This window comes from Thalassophryne amazonica, chromosome 5, assembly GCF_902500255.1.
Source record: "Thalassophryne amazonica chromosome 5, fThaAma1.1, whole genome shotgun sequence".
NCBI classification, from domain to species: Eukaryota; Metazoa; Chordata; class Actinopteri; order Batrachoidiformes; family Batrachoididae; genus Thalassophryne; species Thalassophryne amazonica.
Genome location: NC_047107.1, coordinates 31,995,923 through 32,019,624, shown reverse-complemented (window position 1 = coordinate 32,019,624; position 23,702 = coordinate 31,995,923). Strand labels below are relative to the sequence as shown.

Below are 23,702 nucleotides of genomic sequence, written 5' to 3'. Positions count from 1 at the left end.
CAAGAAAGGTAGAATATTTCTGTGCACCTCATTGCGACGCACGGGAGCATGCACACTGGCTGTGCTGCACTCATGCACTTTGTTCTTGTGTCAGAATAATTACAACAGGAACAAGTGTGAACTTTGTAGCACTGCTGATTTGCTGCAGAAATCAGCACACAATGTCTGTTGTCATTTTGTGAATGCGCATTTTTATTTCCAAAGGGACAAACTGTGGGGGACAGCGTAGAGCTGCAGGTGAAATGAAACAGAAAACCATCTGTTTTTTGGATGATATGTGACACACCACAGAACAAGAAGCACGTAGTGATACGTTTTGGCTCCATCTGAACACAGTTTTTAACTTCACAGACTAAACAATAAACAGTTACATGACAGCACTTGCTTGCAACACAAAAGCAAATGTCCACTTTTTCTTCACCCTCCGTCAGCCCGTTAAATGCTCAGCTGACCCTTCCAGTGAAAGCAGACTAGTCTGTTTCATAAAGAAACACTGTAAACATCTTATATGCTGAGGACCATGGCTGTGCATTATAGCAGAGCACCTAAAATCAACTCACCAACTTTTTTTCATTGTGGTGCACCGTTTTGGAGCCCACGTAGTTTGTGCCATTGGAAATAAGAATGCGTGTGCACAAAATGACAATGTGTTATCATTTCTGAAGCAAATCAGCAGCGCAACAAAGTTTCATCATTATCACAACACTTGTTCGTGTTTTAATTATTCTTACATGAGTGCATGACATGAGTGCAGCACAGCCAGTGTGCACGCACCCGTGCATTGCAATGAGGTGCACAGAAATGTTTTACTTTCCGTGCTTCTTGTTCTGTGTTGTGTCACATATAGTCCAAAAAACAGGTGCCACAAGGAAAGCAAAGGTGCAGCTATGTGACATTACTACACTTCACTGCTTCATTTCCTCGTACATGTGCGCACACACTTATAGTGACAAGTGCAACTCCAGTGCATTGGACATGATGCATCAACATGACGCGCTTTGAGTGATAGCCCCTGAACACTTTCAATTCAATTTATTCCATTTATATAGCGCCAAATCACAACAAAGTTGCCTCAAGGCACTTCACATGAGTAAGGTCTAACCTTACCAACCCCTTATACATCCCTCTCTTCAAGTTCAAACAAGCTAAGCTAACAGGCTAACCTTGGTTCAGGTGTTTATCATATGTTTGGGGACTGAGCAATGGTTCTCCTAACAATTTGCTTTGGTGTGGGCACTAAAACTTATGAGACACTTATTTTCTCAGTAATCGTGCATTAATGGGGCTTAATGGATCAGGCTACTGATAGCTGCTAAAACTGTTAATGTCATCAGCATACAACATTAAATACTACAAGAATTTCCCTCAGCACAAATATTGCAGCAGATATATCAGGATGTTTCACCACAAACCTAGCCATATTATTGCAGGTATTTCTAATAAAATACTAAAAAAATAATAAAACACGCAGCCCTCCACAACAGCCAGCAGCCACATCGCGCGAACTCTGAGTTACGGTCGGATGGTACAAGAGGCGGGGACACTGGGCTCAACTACTGTCACTCAAAGGGCGCACGCCCCCAATTATACAGAATTTTATGGCATAAAACTTCTTAAACTAAGAGATTACAAAAAATTTCACCCCATACAGTTGTCATGGAAGAGGAAACTATGTAGAAACCAACTCAGTTTTTGTCCCAGGCTGTAAACATGTTTATTTCTGCTCTAAACGTGGGTATTTTAACATGGTCTCCTATGGAAATGTGCTCCCTTTTGGAGCCAGCCTCAAGCGACCAGTCAAGGAACTGCAACATTTTCTTCTTCCAGCAGGGCTTCATTTGAGGCCATCAAAGTAGAGGCCTGTGCGGAACTAATTTCTTCGTCCCATTCCTGCTTTCGGGTCGTTACTGCCTGCACCCGCAACGTGTGTTGCACTCTCGCCCATTCCCGCAATGTGCCTGTCTAGTCACCCATGAATTCTTCACCCAGGAAATGTGAAGAATTTATGCCCGCACAGTAATAGAGATGCATTAATTTTCTGTCTCCTCCCATCCTGTGGGAGAAAACATGTCATTTAGGCTATTAACAGAGATTCATGGGGTTGTTTGTTTCAACTCCCTGGCCTCTATGCCTTTTGACACACTGGTCAGGAATAGCGCTACTGTTTGGTGGTTTTCATTTAGTTTAAAGACAGTTTCACGTGTGTGGCATATGTGGGCATGCAGTGTTGCTACGGTATCTTGCTGCGCTGTGTCTGTGTCTCTCTGTATGTGTACCTGTTCACTCGTGTTATGTCTGCTGCTCCTGTTAAATTAAAGACGTTCTATTTAAGCTTAAAGTAGTGAGTGAACGCCACACACTTTACACTATTCTCATTTGTTAACTGAGTCATCCTGTCACTTCCATTCCCGCAGTGTTTTTTAAGTCGGCCGCTTCCGCCCACAGAGAAGTTCTGACTGCCTGCTCCCGCCATATTTGCATTGGGTCCTGCAGGACCCGGTGGGACCCAATGCAAATGCAGCTCTCAACATCAAAGCTTCCTGCTTGGACAAGACACTCAAAACTACAAAGCAACAGGATTTAAACTAAGATGTGTTTAAGGTTGTGCCCTCATCCTGAAGGCTGACTGAGTGTTTACAAGTGTTTGTTGAGAGAAATATGGGAGCCTAAGTAAGTAGAAAAGCTCACGGCCCCCAAAGAGGATATTCATCTGTTTACAGCTGTATTCCACAGAGGATCAAACATGTTTTTCTTGAAGCCAGATCTGGCCACTGGAAACTTGGCCCTGAGCCAAATTTTCATTCCTCGTCTGTCCAGTGTTTGAATGTTTTGTCAGCACAGCCTTAGCCAAAGTATAAACGTAGTAAAGGCTTATCAAGTCATTTGGAACAGAACAAACCTTTTAATTATACTATATGAGACTCAAAATACATAGTATTATCGAATTATTGCAGTAATATTGAAGTAATGAATAACATGCCATGTGATAACACTACTTCAAATTTTTTGTTGTGTATCGCAGCTCAGTATCTCAATCACAGATTGCTGGTACAGTTTGAGATGTAATCAATTTAGGGGCCTGCAGCTAGAGAAGGCCCAATAAAACTCCTATACTTTACATAAAAATTAGAACAGAGCTCGTAGCAATATTGTTCCAAGGCACATGGTGTTACACCTCCTTTAAAGCCAGGGCCTGAACATCTTACAGTGTTGTACAGAGAACAAACAGAAGTGCGTCTCTCAAACTCACAGTATGTGGTGGACTTTGTCTGTGGCTCTGGGAGGTGCCAGTACTACTTTAGATACTACCAACAACGAAACTATGAGTGACCTCCTACAATTTCACTTTTTTTCCTGCCCAGTCATTTTTCAACCTGTCTGCAAATTTCCTGTGTCAACCAATGACAAAATTGTGTATTTAAAATGTGGCTGTCAGCAGACACACAAAAGAGGACTTAATAAAATACTGTGAACATAACATCAGTGGAGTGAGCCCAAAGGAGGAGCACCACATGAATAGAAACTGAGCTGTACCTCTTTTTTGTATACATGAAGTTGAGGAGTTCCTAAAGCCTGCAGGTATAGTACTGTTAACTTGTGATCAAAATACACTGCATTTACTTACATTTAGATTCAAAATCTGTGGTCTCCTTTTTAGTATCATTACATCCGCCAACGACGTAACATAATCATTGGCATTTATTTATTTGTCTGTCTATTAGCGAAATTTAATCAAAACTACTGCACGAATTTTGAAGAAATTTTCACCACAGATAGATTTTAGACCAAGGAAGACTCCATTAAATTTTGGAGGTGATTCGAATCTGGATCCTGATTCTGGATCAAGATTACACTTTATATACACTTTGAAGGATTACGTCAAAACTACTTCACGGATTCTCACCAAATTTGCACCACAGATAGATATTAGGGCATGGAAAACTCCACTGAATTTTGGAGGTGATCTGGATTCGGATTGGAGGACATCAGAAATCAATGATTGCACTTGTTATCTACTGCTATCTAAGGAGCAGCTCTTTTACTTAATTTAAGTAAATGTTACGTGCCATTTGTTTGATAGGAAACAAATTACCTTTAACTCAATACAAGGGACATACCTGTAAACATAAAAGCTTAAAAGTAGCAATCTAGACTGCCTGAAACCAGCCTTTTTGATCTTATTTTAAAAATGTACGTTATGAGATGCCTGATCAAGTGAAATTCACTAACTGACAGGGACCCTGCATCCAGTAACCATCCATCTCAGTATGTACTCATGTCGGGGAGGAACCTAATACCCAACCACTACTGTTGTATGTACTAGAAGTAAGCGAGTAAGTACGGACACAATTCAGACACACTACATTGCCACCATCTTACCTGTCTTTTGACCCGGATGTTTACAGACGATGGATACACACATACCCACATATGCTGCCAACATTTCTGCTTTGCAATGGCAGACTTTTTGGTTAACACTTCCTGATACTTAATAAATGTATATACACACAATGCCATTGCCCCTTGGATGTCACAATCGTTTTCTTGTATGTCCGCTATGCTCTTTGAATATTCCCAGGAATTCCGTTACCAAACTCCAGCAGTCTCATTAGTGTAGTCTGTTTGCACACTATGGAGGTAGAGGATCATGCAGGTACTGTTCGACTGCAACTAAATTCCTACTGAGTATTCAGATACCCTACAGACTGGGAAGTATTCATTTTTACCTACTATATAGTAAGCTAGTATGAGAATTCTTTTGTAGACAAAGGAATGTTGTTCCATTTGTCATGGGGCAAAAATTAAGTTGAGTCTAGGAGCATGCGCTGGTGCTGCCCAGTGCCGCATCCACAACACCACGGATCTGCCTTGGGTCATGGATGCCAACCACTGAGGCAGACAACCAGTCCATTACCACATCTCTAAAATACAGTGCGTCCGGAAAGTATTCAGAGCTTCACTTTTTCCACATTTTATGTTACAGCCTTATTCCAAAGTGGATGAAATTAATTTTTTCCTCAAAATTCTACACACAAAATCCCATAATGACAATGTGAAAACAATATTCTTTTTTAGATTTTTGCACTGAAATACACTGAATAGTACCAATGAAATCATGTTTTAATGTTCTTAACTTTACCAGTTTCACCTGGCTGCAGCAAATAGATGGTTACGGTGAATCCGGAAAGTATTCACAGCACTTCACTTTTTTCACATTTTGTTATGTTACAGCCTTATTCCAAAATGGAGTAAATTATTTTTTTCTCTTAAAACTCTACTCACAACACCCCATAATGACAAAATGAAAAAAGTTTTTTTTCAAATTTATTAAAAATAAAAAACCCTTTGCTCAATACTTTGTTGGTGCACCTTTGGCAGCAATGACAGCCTTAAGTCTTCTTGAATATGATGTCATGAGCTTGGCGCACCTAACTTTGGGAAGTTTTGCCCATTCCTCTTGCAGCGACCTCTCAAGCTCCATCAGGTTGGATGGGGAGTGCCAGTGCACAGCCATTTTCAGATCTCTCCAGAGATGTTCAATCAGATTTAGGTCTGGGCTCTGGCTGGGCCACTCAAGGACATTCACAGAGTTGTCCTGAAGCCACTCCTTTGATATCTTGGCTGTGTGCTTAGGGTCACTGTCCTGCTGAAAGATGAACCTTCACCCCAGTCTGGGGTCAAGAGCACTCTGGAGCAGGTTTTCATCCAGGATGCTCTGGACATTGCTGCATTCATGTTTCCCTCAATCCTGACTAGTCTCCCAGTTCCTGCCACCGAAAAGCATCCCCACAGCATGATGCTGCCACCACCACTCTTCACTGTAGGGATGGTGCCTGGTTTCCTCCAAACATGATGCCTGGCATTCACTCCAAAGAGTTCAATCTTTGTTTCATCAGACCAGAGAATTTTGTTTTTCTCATGGTCTGAGAGTCCTTTGGGTGCCTTTTGGCAAACTCCAGGTGGGCTACCATGTGCGTTTTACTGAGAAGTGGCTTCAATCTGGTCACTCAACCATACAGGCCTGATTGGTGGATTGCTGTAAAGATGGTTGTCCTTCTGGTAGGTTCTCCTCTCTCCACAGAGGAATGCTGGAGCTCTGAGAGAGTGACCATCGGGTTCTTGGTCACCTCCCTGACTAAGGTCTTTCTCCCCTGATCGCTCAGTTTAGATGGGTGGCCAGCTCTAGGAAGAGTCCTGGTGAATCCAAACTTCTTCCATTTGTGGATGATGGAGGCCATTGTGCTCATTGGGACCTTCAAAGCAGCAGAAATGTTTCTGTACCCTTCCCCAGGTTTGTGCCTCAAGACAATCCTGTCTCAGAGGTCTACAGACAATGTCTTTGACTTGATGCTTGGTTTGTGCTCTGACATGCACTGTAACTGTGTGACCTTATATGTAGACAGGTGTGTCTTTCCAAATCATGTCCAATCAACTGAATTTTCCCCAGGTGGACTCCAATTAAGTTGTAGAAACATCTCAAGGATGATCAGTGGAAACAGGATGCACCTGAGCACAATCTTGAGCTTCATGACAAAGGCTGTGAATACTTAGGTATACATGATTTCTTAGTTTTATTTTTAACAAATTTGCAAAATCTCAGAACTTTTTTAACATTTTCATTATGTGGTAGAATTTTGAGGAAAAAAATGAATTTCATCCATTTTGGAAAAAGGCTGTAACATAACAAAATGTGGAAAAAGTGCAGCGCTGTGAATACTTTCCAGACGTACGGTACATCCATAATCGCATGAAAGGCATGCTGTGCTCTTCAGAACAGGTTTCAGATGTTAACATACCGTATTTTCCGGACTATAAGTCGCACCGGAGTATAAGTCGCACCAGCCACTTTATCCATTATAAAGAAAAATAAACCATAAATAAGTCGCACCGGAGTATAAGTCGCACCAGCCACTTTATCATTATAAAGAAAAATAAACCATAAATAAGTTGCACTGGACTATAAGTCCCATGGACATACAGGTATCTTAACTTAACATGAAAAGTTCAGATGATAATATTGTGACGGCTACTGTTTTCAGATGCATATTTCACCAGTCGTAACTTACAATCTGCAGAGTATGATTTTCTTTTTGGTGGCATTTTTTCGGGCCTTCTCCGTTGTCTTGTTAAGTTATCAGTAACGTTGAAATTTTTATTTTTCTATGGTAGTCAGAAGTCGCAGGAACAGTCACACAAGCCTTGAGTGCCCTCTCGTGAGCTGCATTTTACCTACAGATATGTTTGTATTTTGCGGACCACATTGCAAGCCGAACCATGCAGCACCTACCTGCGCAGCTCATGACCACCCAGCGTTGTCGATCCAGCTCCTTCCAAGTGCAGACGCTAATCCTCCGCCGTCGCTCAGTGCTCCCATGCAGCTCTCAGCGTCAACTCTGCTCACACTGATATCCAAGGGTTGAAGCTGTTTTGTTAGCCGTCCCGGAATAAACACCATGTTCGTCTGCTTCAAACGCTATTCACAATCTTCGACGCCAGCTCCTTCCAAGTGCACACACTAATCCTCTGCCGTCGCTCACCCGGTGCTCCCACGCAGCTCTCAGCGTCAACTTAAACACTCTGCTCACACTGATATCCAAGGGTTGAAGCTGTTTTGTTCGCCATGCCGGAATAACAGCAAGCACCGTATTCGTCAGCTTCACACGCTGTGGGTGAGGTGAGGAATACGCGTCCAACGTTCTGTTCTCTGATTGGTTATTGCGACCAGCGTGACTTATAGGACGGCCGCCATACTACAGTGTCCATGATGCATTGCATTTCCTTTTCTGGTGGCCATTTTAAAACATAGATCGACTCTGTCACGTAAAATTGTTTTGTTACAGTAAATTAATTGAGATCCTACCGGTATATTTTTCATTTATAAGTCGCACCGGAGTATAGGTCGCACCCCCGGCCAAAACATGTAAAAAAGTGCGACTTATAGTCCGGAAAATACGGTACACATTTTAGATTTATAACATGTTATTATATCACATACATTAGCATATGGGAACTGTTTTGGGAACTGGGAACCTTTTTTTCCATAAATTTTCACCTAAATTTGCTGAGGCTTCCCCGCACCTGGCGTGCCACCACATACTCATTCCAATTATATCACTTGTGGAACACCCTGTTTATCCATGGAGAAAAAAGTAATGAATAAAAAAGAAAATGACTTTCAAAAACAAGGGTTAAACAATGTGTTGATGTGAACTCAATGATAGTTAATTCAAAAATGTAATCAATGTTCAAAAGACAAGTACACAATAGTCTACGAGGTCTGTCAATAAAGTATAGGTCCTTTTTATTTTTTTCAAAAACTATATGGATTTCATTCATATGTTTTTACGTCAGACATGCTTGAACCCTCGTGCGCATGCGTGAGTTTTTCCACGCCTGTCGGTGACGTCATTCGCCCGTGAGCACTCCTTGTGGGAGGAGTCGTCCAGCCTCTCGTCGGAATTCCTTTGTCTGAGAAGTTGCTGAGAGACTGGCGCTTTGTTTGATCAAAATTTTTTCTAAACCTGTGAGACACATCAAAGTGGACACAGTTCGAAAAATTAAGCTGGTTTTCGGTGAAAATTTTAACGGCTGATGAGAGATTTTGAGGTGATACTGTCGCTTTAAGGACTTCCCACGGTGCAAGATGTCGCGCAGCGCTCTCAGGCGCCATCGTCAGCCTGTTTCAAGCTGAAAACCTCCACATTTCAGGCTCTATTGATCCAGGACGTGTGAGAGAACACAGAAGTTTCAGAAGAAGTCAGTTTCAAGCATTTTATCCGGATATTCCACTGTTAAAGGAGATTTTTGTAATGAAAGACTGAAATGAAAGACTTTAATGAAAGATTGCAGCGTCGGCTCGCAGCCGCCGCGACGCTCCGCCCCAGGAAAAATACCTCTGTTGGAAGCCTTAAGGACAAGTTGGAACATGTCCAGCTGTTAAACAATTTCTCATATACTCACTCCACTGAAACCCATCAAAAGCCGCCTGGATTTTACAAATGGTTATCAACACGGAGGTGTTTTTCCGGTGCCGCCGCACCGCGCCGGCTGCGTCCCGACGCGCGGACCCGTCCGCACGTCTTTCATTAAAAAAATCTCCTTTAACAGTGGAATATCCGGATAAAATGCTGAAACCGACTTCTTCTGAAACTTCTCTGTTCTCTCACGACGTCCTGGATCAATAGAGCCTGAAATGTGGAGGTTTTCAGCTTGAAACAGGCTGACGACGGCGCCAGAGAGCGCTGCGCGACGTCTTGCACCGTGGGAAGTCCTTAAAGCGACAGTATCACCTCAAAATCTCTCATCAGCCGTTAAAAGTTTCACTGAAAACCAGCTTAATTTTTCAAACCGTGTCCACTTCGATGTGTCTCACAGGTTTAGAAAAAATTTTGATCAAACAAAGCGCCAGTCTCTCAGCAACTTCTCAGACAAAGGAATTCCGACGAGGGGCTGGACGACTCCTCCCACAAGGAGTGCTCACAGGCGAATGACGTCACCAACAGGCGTGGAAAAACTCACGCATGCGCACGAGGGTTCAAGCATGTCTGACGTAAAAACATATGAATGAAATCCATATAGTTTTTGAAAAAAATAAAAAGGACCTATACTTTATTGACAGCCCTCGTACTTGTGAAAGTGTGGCCAGTCGTCAATAGGCATATTTCTCCACTTCAGAAATTGTCAAACCTCTTGTAAAGGTGTTATACCTACAGCCTTCCCTCAAAAACCTCCACCATTATTGGGTCAGCAACTGTTTTTCCTTGAAAAGAAACTAAATTTCACTCATACTTGTGTGAAATAAGCCATTCAAAAAACAACAAAAAAAAGGGCCGCAACCATCACCTGTTTTTAACAATGGATAGGAGAGTATAATCCTCTAAATTCACATAAAGTATGAGGTCTATTAGAAAAGTATCCGACCTTATTATTTTTTTAAAAAACCATATGGATTTGAATCACGTGTGATTGCGTCAGACAAGCTTGAACCCTCGTGTGCATGCGTGAGTTTTTTCATGCCTGTCGGTTGTGTCATTCGCCTGTGAGCAGGCTTTGAGTGAGCAGTGGTCCACCCCTCTCGGCTATTTTTTTATTGCGAATAAATGTCTGAACGGAAAAAGAAGCGGAGGGGTGCGCCAACGTGCCGCTCATGGTGCGGCACAAAACCACCTCGGTGTTGGTCTCTCAGGACAGCTTTCAGGTGGATTTCAGATGGATTCCGGTTGCTTTCCAGTCGTGTGATTATCCGATTGTGATTGTGCATAAGCTGGACATGCCCAAACATGTCCTGGAAGGCTTCATCACGGCGTTCCTTTGCGCCGAGCGGCTGCACCGCGATGTGTGCGGAAAAAAGTGCTGATGTCCACGTCTTTTTACAATTCCTGTGCTAGTCAGATGACATACCGGATCAAGAAAGCGTCCAGTTTAAAAATGAATGGCACATTTCACTGTTACAGGAGTTTTTGTCATGGAAAGAGAAGCTGCTCCACCGTGCGTCGCGGTGCAGACGCTCGGCGCAAAGCAACGCCGTGATGAAGCCTTCCATGACATGTTCTGCCATGTCCAGCTCATGCACAATCACAATCGGATATTCACACGACTGGAAAGCAACCGGAATCCGTCTGAAATCCACCTGAAAGCTGTCCTGAGAGACCAACACCGAGGTGGTTTTGTGCCGCGTCCCTCCGCTTCCTTTTCCATGAAAAAAACTCCTGTAACGGTGGAATGTCCGATAAAGTGCTGATGTCCACATCTTCTGCCTTTTGTGGAAGTCAGACGAGGTCCCGGATCAACAAAGCTTTCACGTTGGAAATGATCTGGTTGTTCCAGCGGGGTTGGAGCCTGTCGATCGGCGCTTGGAGCGCAGCGCGCTCTCAGCAGTTGTGGGCGGTCTTTAAACCGCCTGGATCACTCCTTAATCTGTGTAATCCCCATAAAATCGTCTCTGAAAGTCATATTAATTTTTTGAACGGTGTCCACCTGGAGGTCTCTCACAGTTTATGGAAAAAAATTGATGCAGCAAAGCTCCAAATCGTTCAGACATTTATTCACAATAAAAAATAGCAGAGAGGGGTGGTCCACTCCTCACTCAAAGCCTGCTCACAGGCGAATGACGCAACCGACAGGCATGAAAAAACTCACGCATGCGCATGAGGGTTCAAGCTTGTCTGATGCAATCACACATGATTCAAATCCATATGGTTTTTTAAAAAAATAATAAGGTTGAATACTTTTCTAATAGACCTCGTACATAGTCCATGGGCCAAGCAGGTTTTCGGTACCACTTAAGGTGACTAAACAACACTTAGAATCCAGCCTCAGTGTATCATGGCCTACACAAAAATCTATGATAGCAATCTCAGGGTGGCACCTGTAGCCAGGTAAGGGTCAGTGAAGAATTACACAGAGGTCAAACTTTAAAAATGCTCCAATCATTTTGAAAACTATATCACATTACTTGTCTGGTCATAATGATTCCAAAAAGGTATAGTTTGGACTATCTGTGATGGAATGTTTTGGAGTTATGGGGTATAATATGAGGGCAACATGGGGAATTATAAAAAGTGTGATTGAAAGTGATGGAGCGAAAGCAACTTTTCCAAATTACTTTGTCAAAGAAAATAAAGAGATATATGACATAAAAGAAGTGGCAAATGGGTTTAATGATTATTTTTCAAATGTAGGATCAAGTCTGGTGGGAAATAAACCAATAGTAGAAGATACATTACATACACTTGTAAATACGGTCAATAGTATTTTCCTGGACAATGTGGAAAAAGATGAAATAAGAAATATTGTACAAAACTGTGTAAGCAAAAGATCAACTGACCATGAAGATTTAGACATGATGACTGTAAAAAGTATAATAGAAACTGTTATTGAACCATTTACTTATATTTGCAATCTGTCTCTGTCAACAGGGATTTTTCCAGATGAAATGAAAATTGCCAAGGTAGTCCCATTATATAAAAATGGAGACAAACATAATTCTCTAATTACAGGCCAGTATCATTGCTTCCACAGTTTTCTAAAATTATGGAAAAAGTTTTTGTGACAAGGTTGGATAAATTCACTGAGAAACATCATATTTTAAATAATGCTCAGTATGGATTCAGAACAAAACATTCGACAGCTATGGCAATTATGGAATTAATAGAGAAAACATCAACAACAATAGAAAATAAGGATTATTTTGTAAGTATTTTTATTGACTTGAAAAAAGCTTTTGATGTTATTGACCACTCAAGATTGCTTCACAAGTTACAACAATATGGAATAAGAGGTATTGCACATCAGTGGGTAAAAAAGCTACTTAGAAAACAGAAAACAGTTTGTTCAGATAAATAATATCAAATCAGAATTGTGTAATATTGCTTATGGAGTACCACAAGGATCAGTACTTGGACCCAAACTGTTTATTTTGTATATCAATGATTTTGTGAATGTATCTAATGTGCTTGGTAGCATTTTATTGCTGATGATACAACGCTGTTTTACTCTGGATCAGATATACAGGAAGTAGCACAAGTGATAAAAACAGAATTGGAAAAGGTTAAGCATTGGTTTGATATAAACAGACTGTCACTAAATATTAATAAGACAAATTTCATATTGTTTAATGACAGAGCAAAAAAATAACGTGTCATTACAAATAGATGGAATGGATATAGAAGGGTAAAAGAAATGAAATTTTTAGGAGTCATAATTGATGAAGATCTTACATGGAAGTCACACATAAATTACATAAAAGGAAAAATAGCGAAAGCCATTGCTGTTTTGCATAAAGTAAAATATTCATTAAATAGTTATGGTTTATTAACATTGTACAATTCATTGATTTTCCCATATTTAACTTATTGTGTAGAAATCTGGGGATCAACATATACAACTTATATACAACCTTTGTTTATTCTGCAGAAAAGGGCTTTAAGGGTGATTAGCAACAGTGGTTTTAGAGATCCATCTAATCCATTGTTCATTAAGTACAGGGTACTTAAATTTCGTGATTTGGTCGATTTGAAAATATTACAATGTACCAAGCAAATAAAAATACTTTACCAACAAACATTCAAAATATGTTTGAGAAAAGAGTAAGTAGTTATAAACTGAAAGGAATAGAAGTCTTTAGAAAACCAAGATACAGAACCAGAGTAAAAGAACGGAGTATTGCAGTAAATGGTGTAAAATTATGGAACAATCTCAATAAAGAAATTAAAGAATTAAGGTCGCTTAAATTATTTAAAAAACGTATTAAACTAGATGTATTAAGTAAGTATGAAACTATAAAATAAGTTAGTGGGCTGTAAGGAAGTTAAAAAAAAAAATGTAATTTGTTAATAATGTATAAAAATGTTTTTAAGTTTAAAAATGTAACCTGTCAGAGATGTAATCTATTTAATAATGGTCATAATTATGAAATAAAGTCAGTGGTATGTGACAAGTTAAAGAAATACAATCTGTTAAATAATGTTGAAAAATTGACGCTGGATATTGAAAGATTGTATTGTAAAAAGGGGCAGAAAATATAAGACTTGTTCTTCTCTCTGCTCCTTTTCATTCTGGTAATGGAGATGCTTTATTTCTGCTTTTCTGTTTTTTTCTTTTAAATGAATGAAATAAATAAATAAATGAAATGAAATGAAATGAAAAACAGCAAAAATTGTGACAAAGGTCAGTTTCAGTTTGTACAGGGGTCAAAAGTTAAAGTTGCTCCAATTTCAGTACAGAATGATGTAAATTATTGGTTGAAATAAAAGGATTAATAAATTGAATAGTTTTGACTGTGTTGAACGTTTGGTCTCCAAGATAAAGGTCAAACAAGGTCAACATCTATTTGATTCTATGACATATGACATATATTACCCTGTAACATAATAACTAAGCATGACAGAGGGTGCAAACTATTCCTTATTAGAACCCTATTAACCCAAACAATAATTTGCATCTTTTTTTTTTTTTTTTTACTGAATTTTAGCAACTTTAACTTTTGACCCCTGTACAAACTGAAATTGACCTTTGTCACCATTTTTGCTGTTTTCTTCCCATAACCCCAGAACATTCCATCATAGATAGTACAAACTATACTTTTTTGGAATTGTTATAATCAGACAAATAATATGATATAGTTTTCAACGTGACTGGAGCACTTTAAAATTTTGACCTCTATGTAATTCTTCATTGACCCCAACCTGGCTACAGCTACCACCCTTGGATGGCTATCACACTTTTGTGTAGACCATGTTATACTGAGGCTGATTCTAAGTGTCGTTTAGTCACCTTCAGTGGTACCGATTAGGTCAAAATTGATGACTGGCTCATGGACTAACAGAGGTATGTGAGAGTAATGGTAAATGTCACACTTTTTTTGCATTGTCAATAATTAAACAGAAGTCATTTGTTTGCACAGTAATTCTCTTTGATGATACATCTTTTGGGCATGAACCAACAGTACAGCCACAATTAAGGGCATCGGGCATGAATTAAATAGAGTTGCCACTAACATCTGATTTGATAGTCAACTAGTCAATATTTTTGCGATTAGTCAGCTAGTCGGATCATAGGTAAATTGCAGCTTATCGCATTTTATTGATATCGATACCATTATCGATTCCGCTTATCAATCAGATTCCTTATCGACAGTGGTGGGCACACTTCCGATAATCCGATAACAGATAATTATCAAAGATAATATTTTCATTATCAGATTATCTTTTTAGATAACTTTAAAAAACATTATCAGACTAATTATCTTCTGATAAATTGTCGTCCAATAACTTTTAGACCGATAACATAGTCAACCAAGCTGAACAACGGCAAACATTTTTAAAATCTGTTGAGACCTACCTGTTAAAAGTTTCCTAAGAGATGTATAGCTCTACCCTCTGCAAACAAAAGAAAGCTGCTTTTAAGAGAAACCACTCTATCCTCTGCAGGCAAAGGAGAACTGGTCACCAAAAAAAAAAATAATTTTCTTTAACACCATACTGATACACTGGCAATGTCACCCAAGTCATCCAGACGCATACATTTTTAACTTATGGTTCAAATTTTATCCAAACTCATTTTGGACAAGTTATTTAAAATTACTGTCATGTCTGAAGTTTTATAAAATGAAAATATCAGATATATGTTTTAGTTTTAAAGTAATGTGCTAATTTTTGTTTTGTGAGCACATGCTGTGCCCAGCAGTGCATTATGGGTAGGATAGGGTAATCTCAGTACGTTCACGACAGGACAAATGCATTTCAGACACTCTGTTCAGGCTCCACGGACAGCAGCATTATACTCTAATGCCTAAAACTCTCGTGAATATATTCTCTGGGTTTACAGACGTTATTGTATTTGCGTTTGTTAAACTCCACGCATCTTAAATGTAGCAGACACGGATTACAAATTAAGTTTAAAAACAGAATAAAACAACAACAAAAACATTACAAGACAGCTCTGTGGTGTTTGCACATGCACAGTGCGAGCAGTTGGATGTTTGTAGCTCTTCAGCAGCAGGATAACCTCACGACGGCCGACCAGAATAATATCAAACAGGTTTGATTTTCATCTGACCATACGATCGGCAATCAGGAGGTGGTCGTGAGATGTTGAATGCAGCTTGTTACTCCATGTACACTACATGATGCAGGACATGTGATTAACCTGAAACTCGGTCCAAGAAATTCTCGCATGAATGAAAAATCATGTGAAAAAGGGCCAAAACTCGCACAGTGTAAAGCCAACATTTATGTGTCAAGACAATATTGAGTGCACGTTTTACAACATCATAAAATGTGTGCACATCATAAAACGTGCGCACGGCACTAATAAAACGTGCGCACATTCTCTCCACATGCAAAACATTTTGCGATGACAGTTCCAGGGCTCCGTAAAAATGCCTGTTTTTACAAATAAAAAATGGAATATTTTACAAAAGCACATTTATATGTAAACACCAACACAAGACACGTCACATTAACGTGTTGGTTTACATAATGAATGACTGACCATCAGTCTTTAGCAGAGGCACCTTCACCCAGAATCCTTTGCGATCTGTCTGTGTTTGTCACAAAACCTCAGAATTAGTGCATTATTCAACATTAAAAGATATATGTTATATTTTAACTAAATGGTAAATGGTAAATGGACTGCATTTATATAGCGCTTTCCATCTGAATCAGATGCTCAAAGCGCTTTACAATTATGCCTCACATTCACCCCGATGTCAGGGTGCTGCCATACAAGGCGCTCACTACACACCGGGAGCAATAGGGGATTAAAGGCCTTGCCCAAGGGCCCTTAGTGATTTTCCAGTCAGGTGGGGATTTGAACCCATGATCTTCTGGACTCAAGCCCAACACCTTAGCCACTAGACCATCACCTCCCCTAACTTAACTCCCCTAATTAACTTTGTACAAATGACAGAATTGACATTAATGGAGTTATTCTATCAGTATTCACACAAAACCATAAGTCAGCATGACTTTATTTTCCAAGACCTCCGCCTGACCGGAGCATTGCGGCTGCTCTCAGGGTGTTTCTGTGCTGTAGCTGTGTAGCTTCCAGCACGGGCAGCATGTTCAAACTGTGAATTTTCTGTGTACTAAAAGTAGGCTTTACAGGTCTTCTATGTCAACAGTATTTTATTAAGTCTTAAAGTAAATAAATACGAAATTGGTCACTGGATCCTTGATCTCTGGACATAGACAGAAAAAAATCTGTAGTTTTTGTCAAAAGCATTTCCTTGCAGACATTAATGGCATGGATGTCTCTCCATACATCTGAGCTGAGCTCAGCTGGAGTCTGCAGCCATACAGTCTTGGGCTGCTGCTCATCAGCGCAGCGTTTGGAGCAACAGAACAGAGGACGATTCTCGTTTCTTTCTCGCAACAAGACAGGAGTCCCAGTTAGTCACTTTAATCCACACAAGAGTGACTCACGATTGACATATTTTAATGGCTTTTGAGAGGGGATAACAGCGGAGTTGCCGCTTCGGAAGAGGAGGTGAAGCAAAGATCCAGTGAAGCAGCGGATCGATGCACTGCTTCATTGGTTCAAGGTTCAAATCAAATTGACTCGTCGACTACTAAATTAGGTTGTCAACGGTTTTCAGTAGTTGACAGAGTCGTGACTAGTCCACTTCGCTATCCCCCCCCCCCCCCTAAAAATTGGTTCGCCCTGCCTCCACTGTGTCATTTCGGAGCTCAGCCGTTCATTTAAGACAGAGTCTCTTCACCAAAAGCGACCAAATGGATTAATGTGATTATTAACCATCAGATGACAAGGTAAAACCTCTTAATCATTCTAAAGTCAGTTTTAAGCAGAAGCAAGGCAATACTCCATGACGCTTTGAAATGAACGATCCGCCGTGAACACATGAGCTAGCAGCTCGTGTAGCCGCGGCGCTCTGAGTGCTTCCTCCCTCTTTTAAGATGAAATAATGCTGAATTTATGTGGAAATGATTCTTGTACAAAAGCCTCAGACATCTGTCACTGAGATAGACGATGACTGGAGTGCAGCTTTAAGCAGAAACGAGTTGATGATTCGTGATCCGCGGCTGATGATGCATGCGCAGTGAAGGCAGGGCGTACCGATTTTTAGGAGAGACTGTTCGGTCTCTCACACCGGAACACACAGCACCATTCTTGGTTTAAGAGTTCATAACCTTTATTACAAATTCCAAGAAGGACTGAATACATTTTTTTTTTAAATAACAGAGTTACAAATATCTGGATCTGATTATTAGTCAGGAAAAGACACACACGGCTCCATAGTTGGGACCGCCCTGGGCAGACAAGCCAGTCAGTCACCCAAATACAAATTTCCAACATAGTTGATTCATGATTGGTAAACACACTGTGCTTTATCTGATTTTTACTAATGTGACCAGAGGACCTATCTTTGTGGCAGGGACGGCGGTGGGATTCGAACCCCGGACTGCTCCAACTGAAGACCAAGACTCTACCAGGTCAGCCAAAGGGGAATTCCCTGTTAGCCAAGCTAGCAGGAACATCTTTTCAATCTGGACTTCACCTTGCTACAGTAAAATAATTGTGAATGATTCAATTGGTTCATGAAAGGATCTGGGTAAAACGAAATAATATGTGTAGTGTTGACTACTGGACCAAGGTGTGAAAGAGAATGAGAAGTGAAGAAACTATACTGAACTCTAAGATGGATATACGGCGTTTCTTTCATCAAGACCCATGGAGGGTCCTAGCTGGGTATGAGTCCTGTTGATAACAATAATAAGCAGTCTCTCGAGAACGTTTAGCCTATACTTGCATTTGGTGCATAAAGGAGGTGCATGAAGTTTTTAAATCCTATTCATTGGCTCGATATTAGAGGTACTTTAAACTGCGCTCACGTGTGTTTAGCCTGCGGTTGCGCTACAGACCTGCACTTTGTTTACGTGCGTCAGACATGAGAAGATTGCTTTTTTCTTTCTCAAACTATGTTATAATTGCATATTCAACAGATTTTTAAATATCCCGGGGAGAAACCTCCAATTAAACAGGACTTTAGACTTGCCCCCCCTTGGGGCAATGCAAGGCCCCTCCGCAAATCTGTGCCTGGGGCTGGGTCTACATGGATCAGGTTCCTATGTTCCATAAGTCACTGACGTGTTATGTGTGTTCTGGAAAACATTTTGGAGGACATTAATGTGGGCCCCCATGTCACTTTGGGGCGCTGGTCTTCAGCCCAGGAAAACCTGTGCTTTAACCCGCCTCCTGGCTCTGGTTGGTGATTGGATTTAACTGTTTCTACACTTTATTCACAGGTGTGGCACAGCTTTCTGCTCTGTATTTTAAGAAACTGTAAGAGTTACAAGGAATTAATCAGAATTTTTTTTTTGCACAGCTTCACGTGCTGCACAGCGGCTGAAAGTGTTCTATGTCTGTGTCCACAACCCCGTGGGCTCTGTGGCACACAAACTCACCCACATAGTGTACTTGTGATTTAAAAAAAAATATAAAATCTGTGAATTTAATTGTTCCACTGAAGGCATTTAAGCAGCCGATAAATATTATGCTGTGTTCTGTCAGTGGAACGGAGACTCCCATCAGCTGTGATAGTCACACACGAGATGCAGAGGTGTGTGTGTGTGTGTGGTGTGTGTGTGTGTGTGTGTGTGTGTTTGTGTGTGGTGTGGTGTGTGGTGTTGTGGATGACACAGGGTGAGTACAAAATCAATGTATTTATATTTGCAAGCTGTTTTTACTTTCACTTTTGATACTCTGTGTGCTTCTTACCCTGTGTGTTGCTATACAATGTTTGCTGCTCGAACCTCAAATTCCCTGAGGGAGTGTTCCCAAGGGATCAATAAAGTTCTATCTAATCTAATTGGATGTTGGGTTTCTTTTCTGTTTCCACTCCCCAACACCACAAAACTAACTTAAAGAAACAAGCACAAAGTAAATCGTTTAAGTCATTAAATATGCCCAATGTTTACCGTGATGTTTTTCTGTTATCAAGGAGTCTGCGGCATCTATATTTAAGCCTGTTTTAATGGAGTAGGCTGCAGCAAGCACACTGTTGAAATACTGTCAGAGCACAATACAAACCACAAAAGGGCTTTACCATTTTTCAAAAAGTCAAATCAATCAAATCAATTTTATTTATATAGCGCCAAATCACAACAAACAGTTGCCCCAAGGCGCTTTATATTGTAAGGCAAAGCCATACAATAATTACGGAAAAAACCCCAACGGTCAAAACGACCCCCTATGAGCAAGCACTTGGCGACAGTGGGAAGGAAAAACTCCCTTTTAACAGGAAGAAACCTCCAGCAGAACCAGGCTCAGGGAGGGGCAGTCTTCTGCTGGGACTGGTTGGGGCTGAGGGAGAGAACCAGGAAAAAAGACATGCTGTGGAGGGGAGCAGAGATCAATCACTAATGATTAAATGCAGAGTGGTGCATACAGAGCAAAAAGAGAAGAAACACTCAGTGCATCATGGGAACCCCCAGCAGTCTACGTCTATAGCAGCATAACTAAGGGATGGTTCAGGGTCACCTGATCCAGCCCTAACTATAAGCTTTAGCAAAAAGGAATGTTTTAAGCCTAATCTTAAAAGTAGAGAGGGTGTCTGTCTCCCTGATCTGAATTGGGAGCTGGTTCCACAGGAGAGGAGCCCGAAAGCTGAAGGCTCTGCCTCCCATTCTACGCTTAAAAACCCTAGGAACTACAAGTAAGCCTGCAGTCTGAGAGCGAAGCACTCTATTGGGGTGATATGGTACTATGAGGTCCCTAAGATAAGATGGGACCTGATTATTCAAAACCTTATAAGTAAGAAGAATAATTTTAAATTCTATTCTAGAATTAACAGGAAGCCAATGAAGAGAGGCCAATATAGGTGAGATATGCTCTCTCCTTCTAGTCCCTGTTAGCACTCTAGCTGCAGCATTTTGAATTAACTGAAGGCTTTTCAGGGAACTTTTAGGACAACCTGATAATAATGAATTACAATAGTCCAGCCTAGAGGAAATAAATGCATGAATTAGTTTTTCAGCATCACTCTGAGACAAGACCTTTCTAATTTTAGAGATATTGCACAAATGCAAAAAAGCAGTCCTACATATTTGTTTAATATGCGCATTGAAGGACATATCCTGATCAAAAATGACTCCAAGATTTCTCACAGTATTACTAGAGGTCAGGGTAATGCCATCCAGAGTAAGGATCTGGTTAGACACCATGTTTCTAAGATTTGTGGGGCCAAGTACAATAATTTCAGTTTTATCTGAGTTTAAAAGCAGGAAATTAGAGGTCATCCATGTCTTTATGTCTGTAAGACAATCCTGCAGTTTAGCTAATTGGTGTGTGTCCTCTGGCTTAATTGGATAGATAAAGCTGGGTATCATCTGCGTAACAATGAAAATTTAAGCAATACCGTCTAATAATACTGCCTAAGGGAAACATGTATAAAGTGAATAAAATTGGTCCTAGCACAGAACCTTGTGGAACTCCATAATTAACCTTAGTCTGTGAAGAAGATTCCCCATTTACATGAACAATTGTAATCTATTAGATAAATATGATTCAAACCACCGCAGCGCAGTGCCTTTAATACCTATGGCATGCTCTAATCTCTGTAATAAAATTTTATTTTATTACAGAGATTATTTATTTTTACCCGTAGCACTGCAAGAAATTTTAAGGTTTACTGGAGTTAGTATCAGATGTATCCACCCAGGTGAAGAGTAGGTACAAAATTGCATGTTTTTCCATTTAAAAACATAAGCACACCTTTGGAATCAGCGCATTGATGCTGTGTTTTAAAAGTGCTGTATGACTGTAGTAAAATGCTCAAACTTGTGCCTTTTTTCTAAGTGTCGAGATATTAATTGGACATTTTGGATATTTTATTTTTTCACATTCTTTACAGTACAGACTTAGAATAATTGTCAATATTATCACTTTACAGAGGCGTTGCTGGGCCGGTATCGTAGATTTACGTTGACACTACCTGGCTATACCCGCCCACTGTGCGTAAACAAATGACGTCATAGCGCGCGCGCAGCCCAAGAACTGTCCGCAGAGGCAAAAAAAAAACTAAAAAGGCGAGAAGTGTGTGTTGCTCCCAATATGGATATTCCGGATGATTTTCTCATGGATAGTACGACAATGAATAGCATCCAGAGCAGCCAGCTTGATGAGGACGCACTGCCGAATTTGGAGAGCAGCGCACGCCAACCGGCATGACAAAAGTTAAGTGAGCCAACTTTTTATGTACGCGTTACGTGTTGTGCATCTCAGTAAAAAGTGATAATAATGCAAATAACATACTGTTGTCTAACTCGTGCGAATATCTGTCATTGCGGGCGACTGGTCATGAACGTCGGGCCTCTGAAAATGCATACCGCCCTCCAAAAGCATGTTATTGTATTATTATTCCACACAATTCGATATAGTAGGTGGCACTATGCACCTCTAAAGATGGTTTGCAGTCAGCAATAAACAAAAAAAATGTAGCTTTTATTTTTGTTATTAATTGGCAAGTGCTACATGTATTCTCAAATTGTGGCTCATGATGTGATCAAGGTGAGGGCATTAAAGCAGTGATTTTGATGGATGATGTTGGCAACCATACTGAACTCTTGGGGTCTGCGAGATGTTAACAAAATCAAAACAATCATGGCAGAAAAGATGAAGAGCGGGAGATGCATAGCAGAAAGAAATCGACCCGCACTTGACATTGACACAAAATTTCAACTCAGAATTACCTAATCTAGAAGGCCTTGATAATAATCCACTCCTTGGCAGAGGTCTGGCCCGTTTTAGTGGAACAGTTGGTGGAATAAGGCCGGGCGGCAACATCCATTCAGACAACACAAATTATAGGGAGGACTCACCACATGTTCACGCACCGTATGCTACATGCTGAAGGCTAGGAAGATCCTATATACTGTATGTATAAATAATTGTTATATAATAGAGCATGTATAATAATATATTAACTGGAAAAAAATGGGTCATTTTTCTGTGGATTTTGTTCATGGTGAGTAGTTTACGTGAGCCTGGAGTTATCTGATTATTCAAGCTGCCATGTAAACAGCAAAATGTGATATGCTTTATCGGATAACAAACGTTATCGAATTATGAGGAATTGGATTAATGGACTTAGATTTCTCCTCAATAGTCCAATATCTTTGGTACATGTTAATCTGATTAATTTTGTTCCTTTACATATATGCATTTCCAGAGGTATAACGGGATGCCCTGTTGTCCCATCAGAGCTCAATCAGTTTAGGGTTATAATATACACCATGAAATAATATAAAGAGGTTTGGACCAGTGGACCCTCCCCTGTGTTGCACTCTTCTTAAGTGTGCCACCTTCACACTCAAATGCCCACCTAGTGTGTGAAATTCTGGAGCCGCCCCTGCCTGTAGCCTGTCATTACACCCATTACTTCTTCATCAGTCGAACAAAATTCAGCCCAGCGGTTCTGGAAGGTTTTGAAATACTTGTTTACTCACATTGTCAAAGAGGGAGCCGACGTTCGCGGTGATAAGTAGCACATCAATGTACGTGTCCATGTTGACAGCAAAAACCTTCAGACACCGGTCCGTCTGAACTCTCGGCCTCCGGGAGCCTCTCCGACAGCTTCACAATAAATATCTACTGAAGTACGCGAGGCCACTTCACTTCCAGCCCCCACGACACATCATGCAACTTGAGCACTGTGACGGATGGCGGGCTGCGGTCTCAGGTCGTCGTCCTCTGTGCCGCTCCTCTCCATCGTCCAGCCGAAGAGCTGGACTTTACTCAGCCTGCGGCTTGGCGGATTGTCTTTAATTGGACTAGCGGGTTATTATCGGATTTAAACCAGCCTAAAGACAGGTCTGCTGCCTAAGACTGAGCGGACAGAGAGGCGCTCTCTGCCGGACTGCGGTGGCGCTGTTGTCGCCTGTTGAACTCCGCCTCTTCAAGTCTTCCTCATGTCGCGTTTCAGACGACGTCTAATCTCCTCAAACATCCACATCTAAGCTCAGCTGCTGCTCACTGCACAGCCGACATGTTCCTGTTCTTTCCCTGAATGCTTCCTAGAATTCTTACATGAAATTAGTGCATTTTTTCGTGCCATTTTCACTCGTCTACTTAAAGGCAAAGATATTACTTTCTCTTTTAGCAGAGGTAGCAGCTCGGTTTCTTTTGCATTTCCCATATTATTTAAAATGAGTAGCAATTACGACATATTTACTACCTGGGTA

The 23,702-nt window shown here is 40.7% G+C and overlaps 1 protein-coding gene across 4 annotated transcripts in view; it reads right to left on the bottom strand.

Annotated features, from left to right (window-relative positions):
• The window catches only part of inpp5l (inositol polyphosphate-5-phosphatase L), a 220,721-nt gene extending 197,291 nt beyond the window's left edge, over positions 1-23,430 (bottom strand). For all 4 annotated transcript variants that reach the window (XM_034169913.1, XM_034169911.1, XM_034169912.1 and 1 more), the window contains exon 1: positions 22,968-23,430. In XM_034169913.1, the coding sequence (XP_034025804.1) occupies positions 22,968-23,027 (60 nt within the window). In that variant the 5' untranslated portion in view covers positions 23,028-23,430. The remainder of the gene's footprint in view (positions 1-22,967) is intronic.
• Between the last annotated feature and the right edge of the window lie 272 nt (positions 23,431-23,702).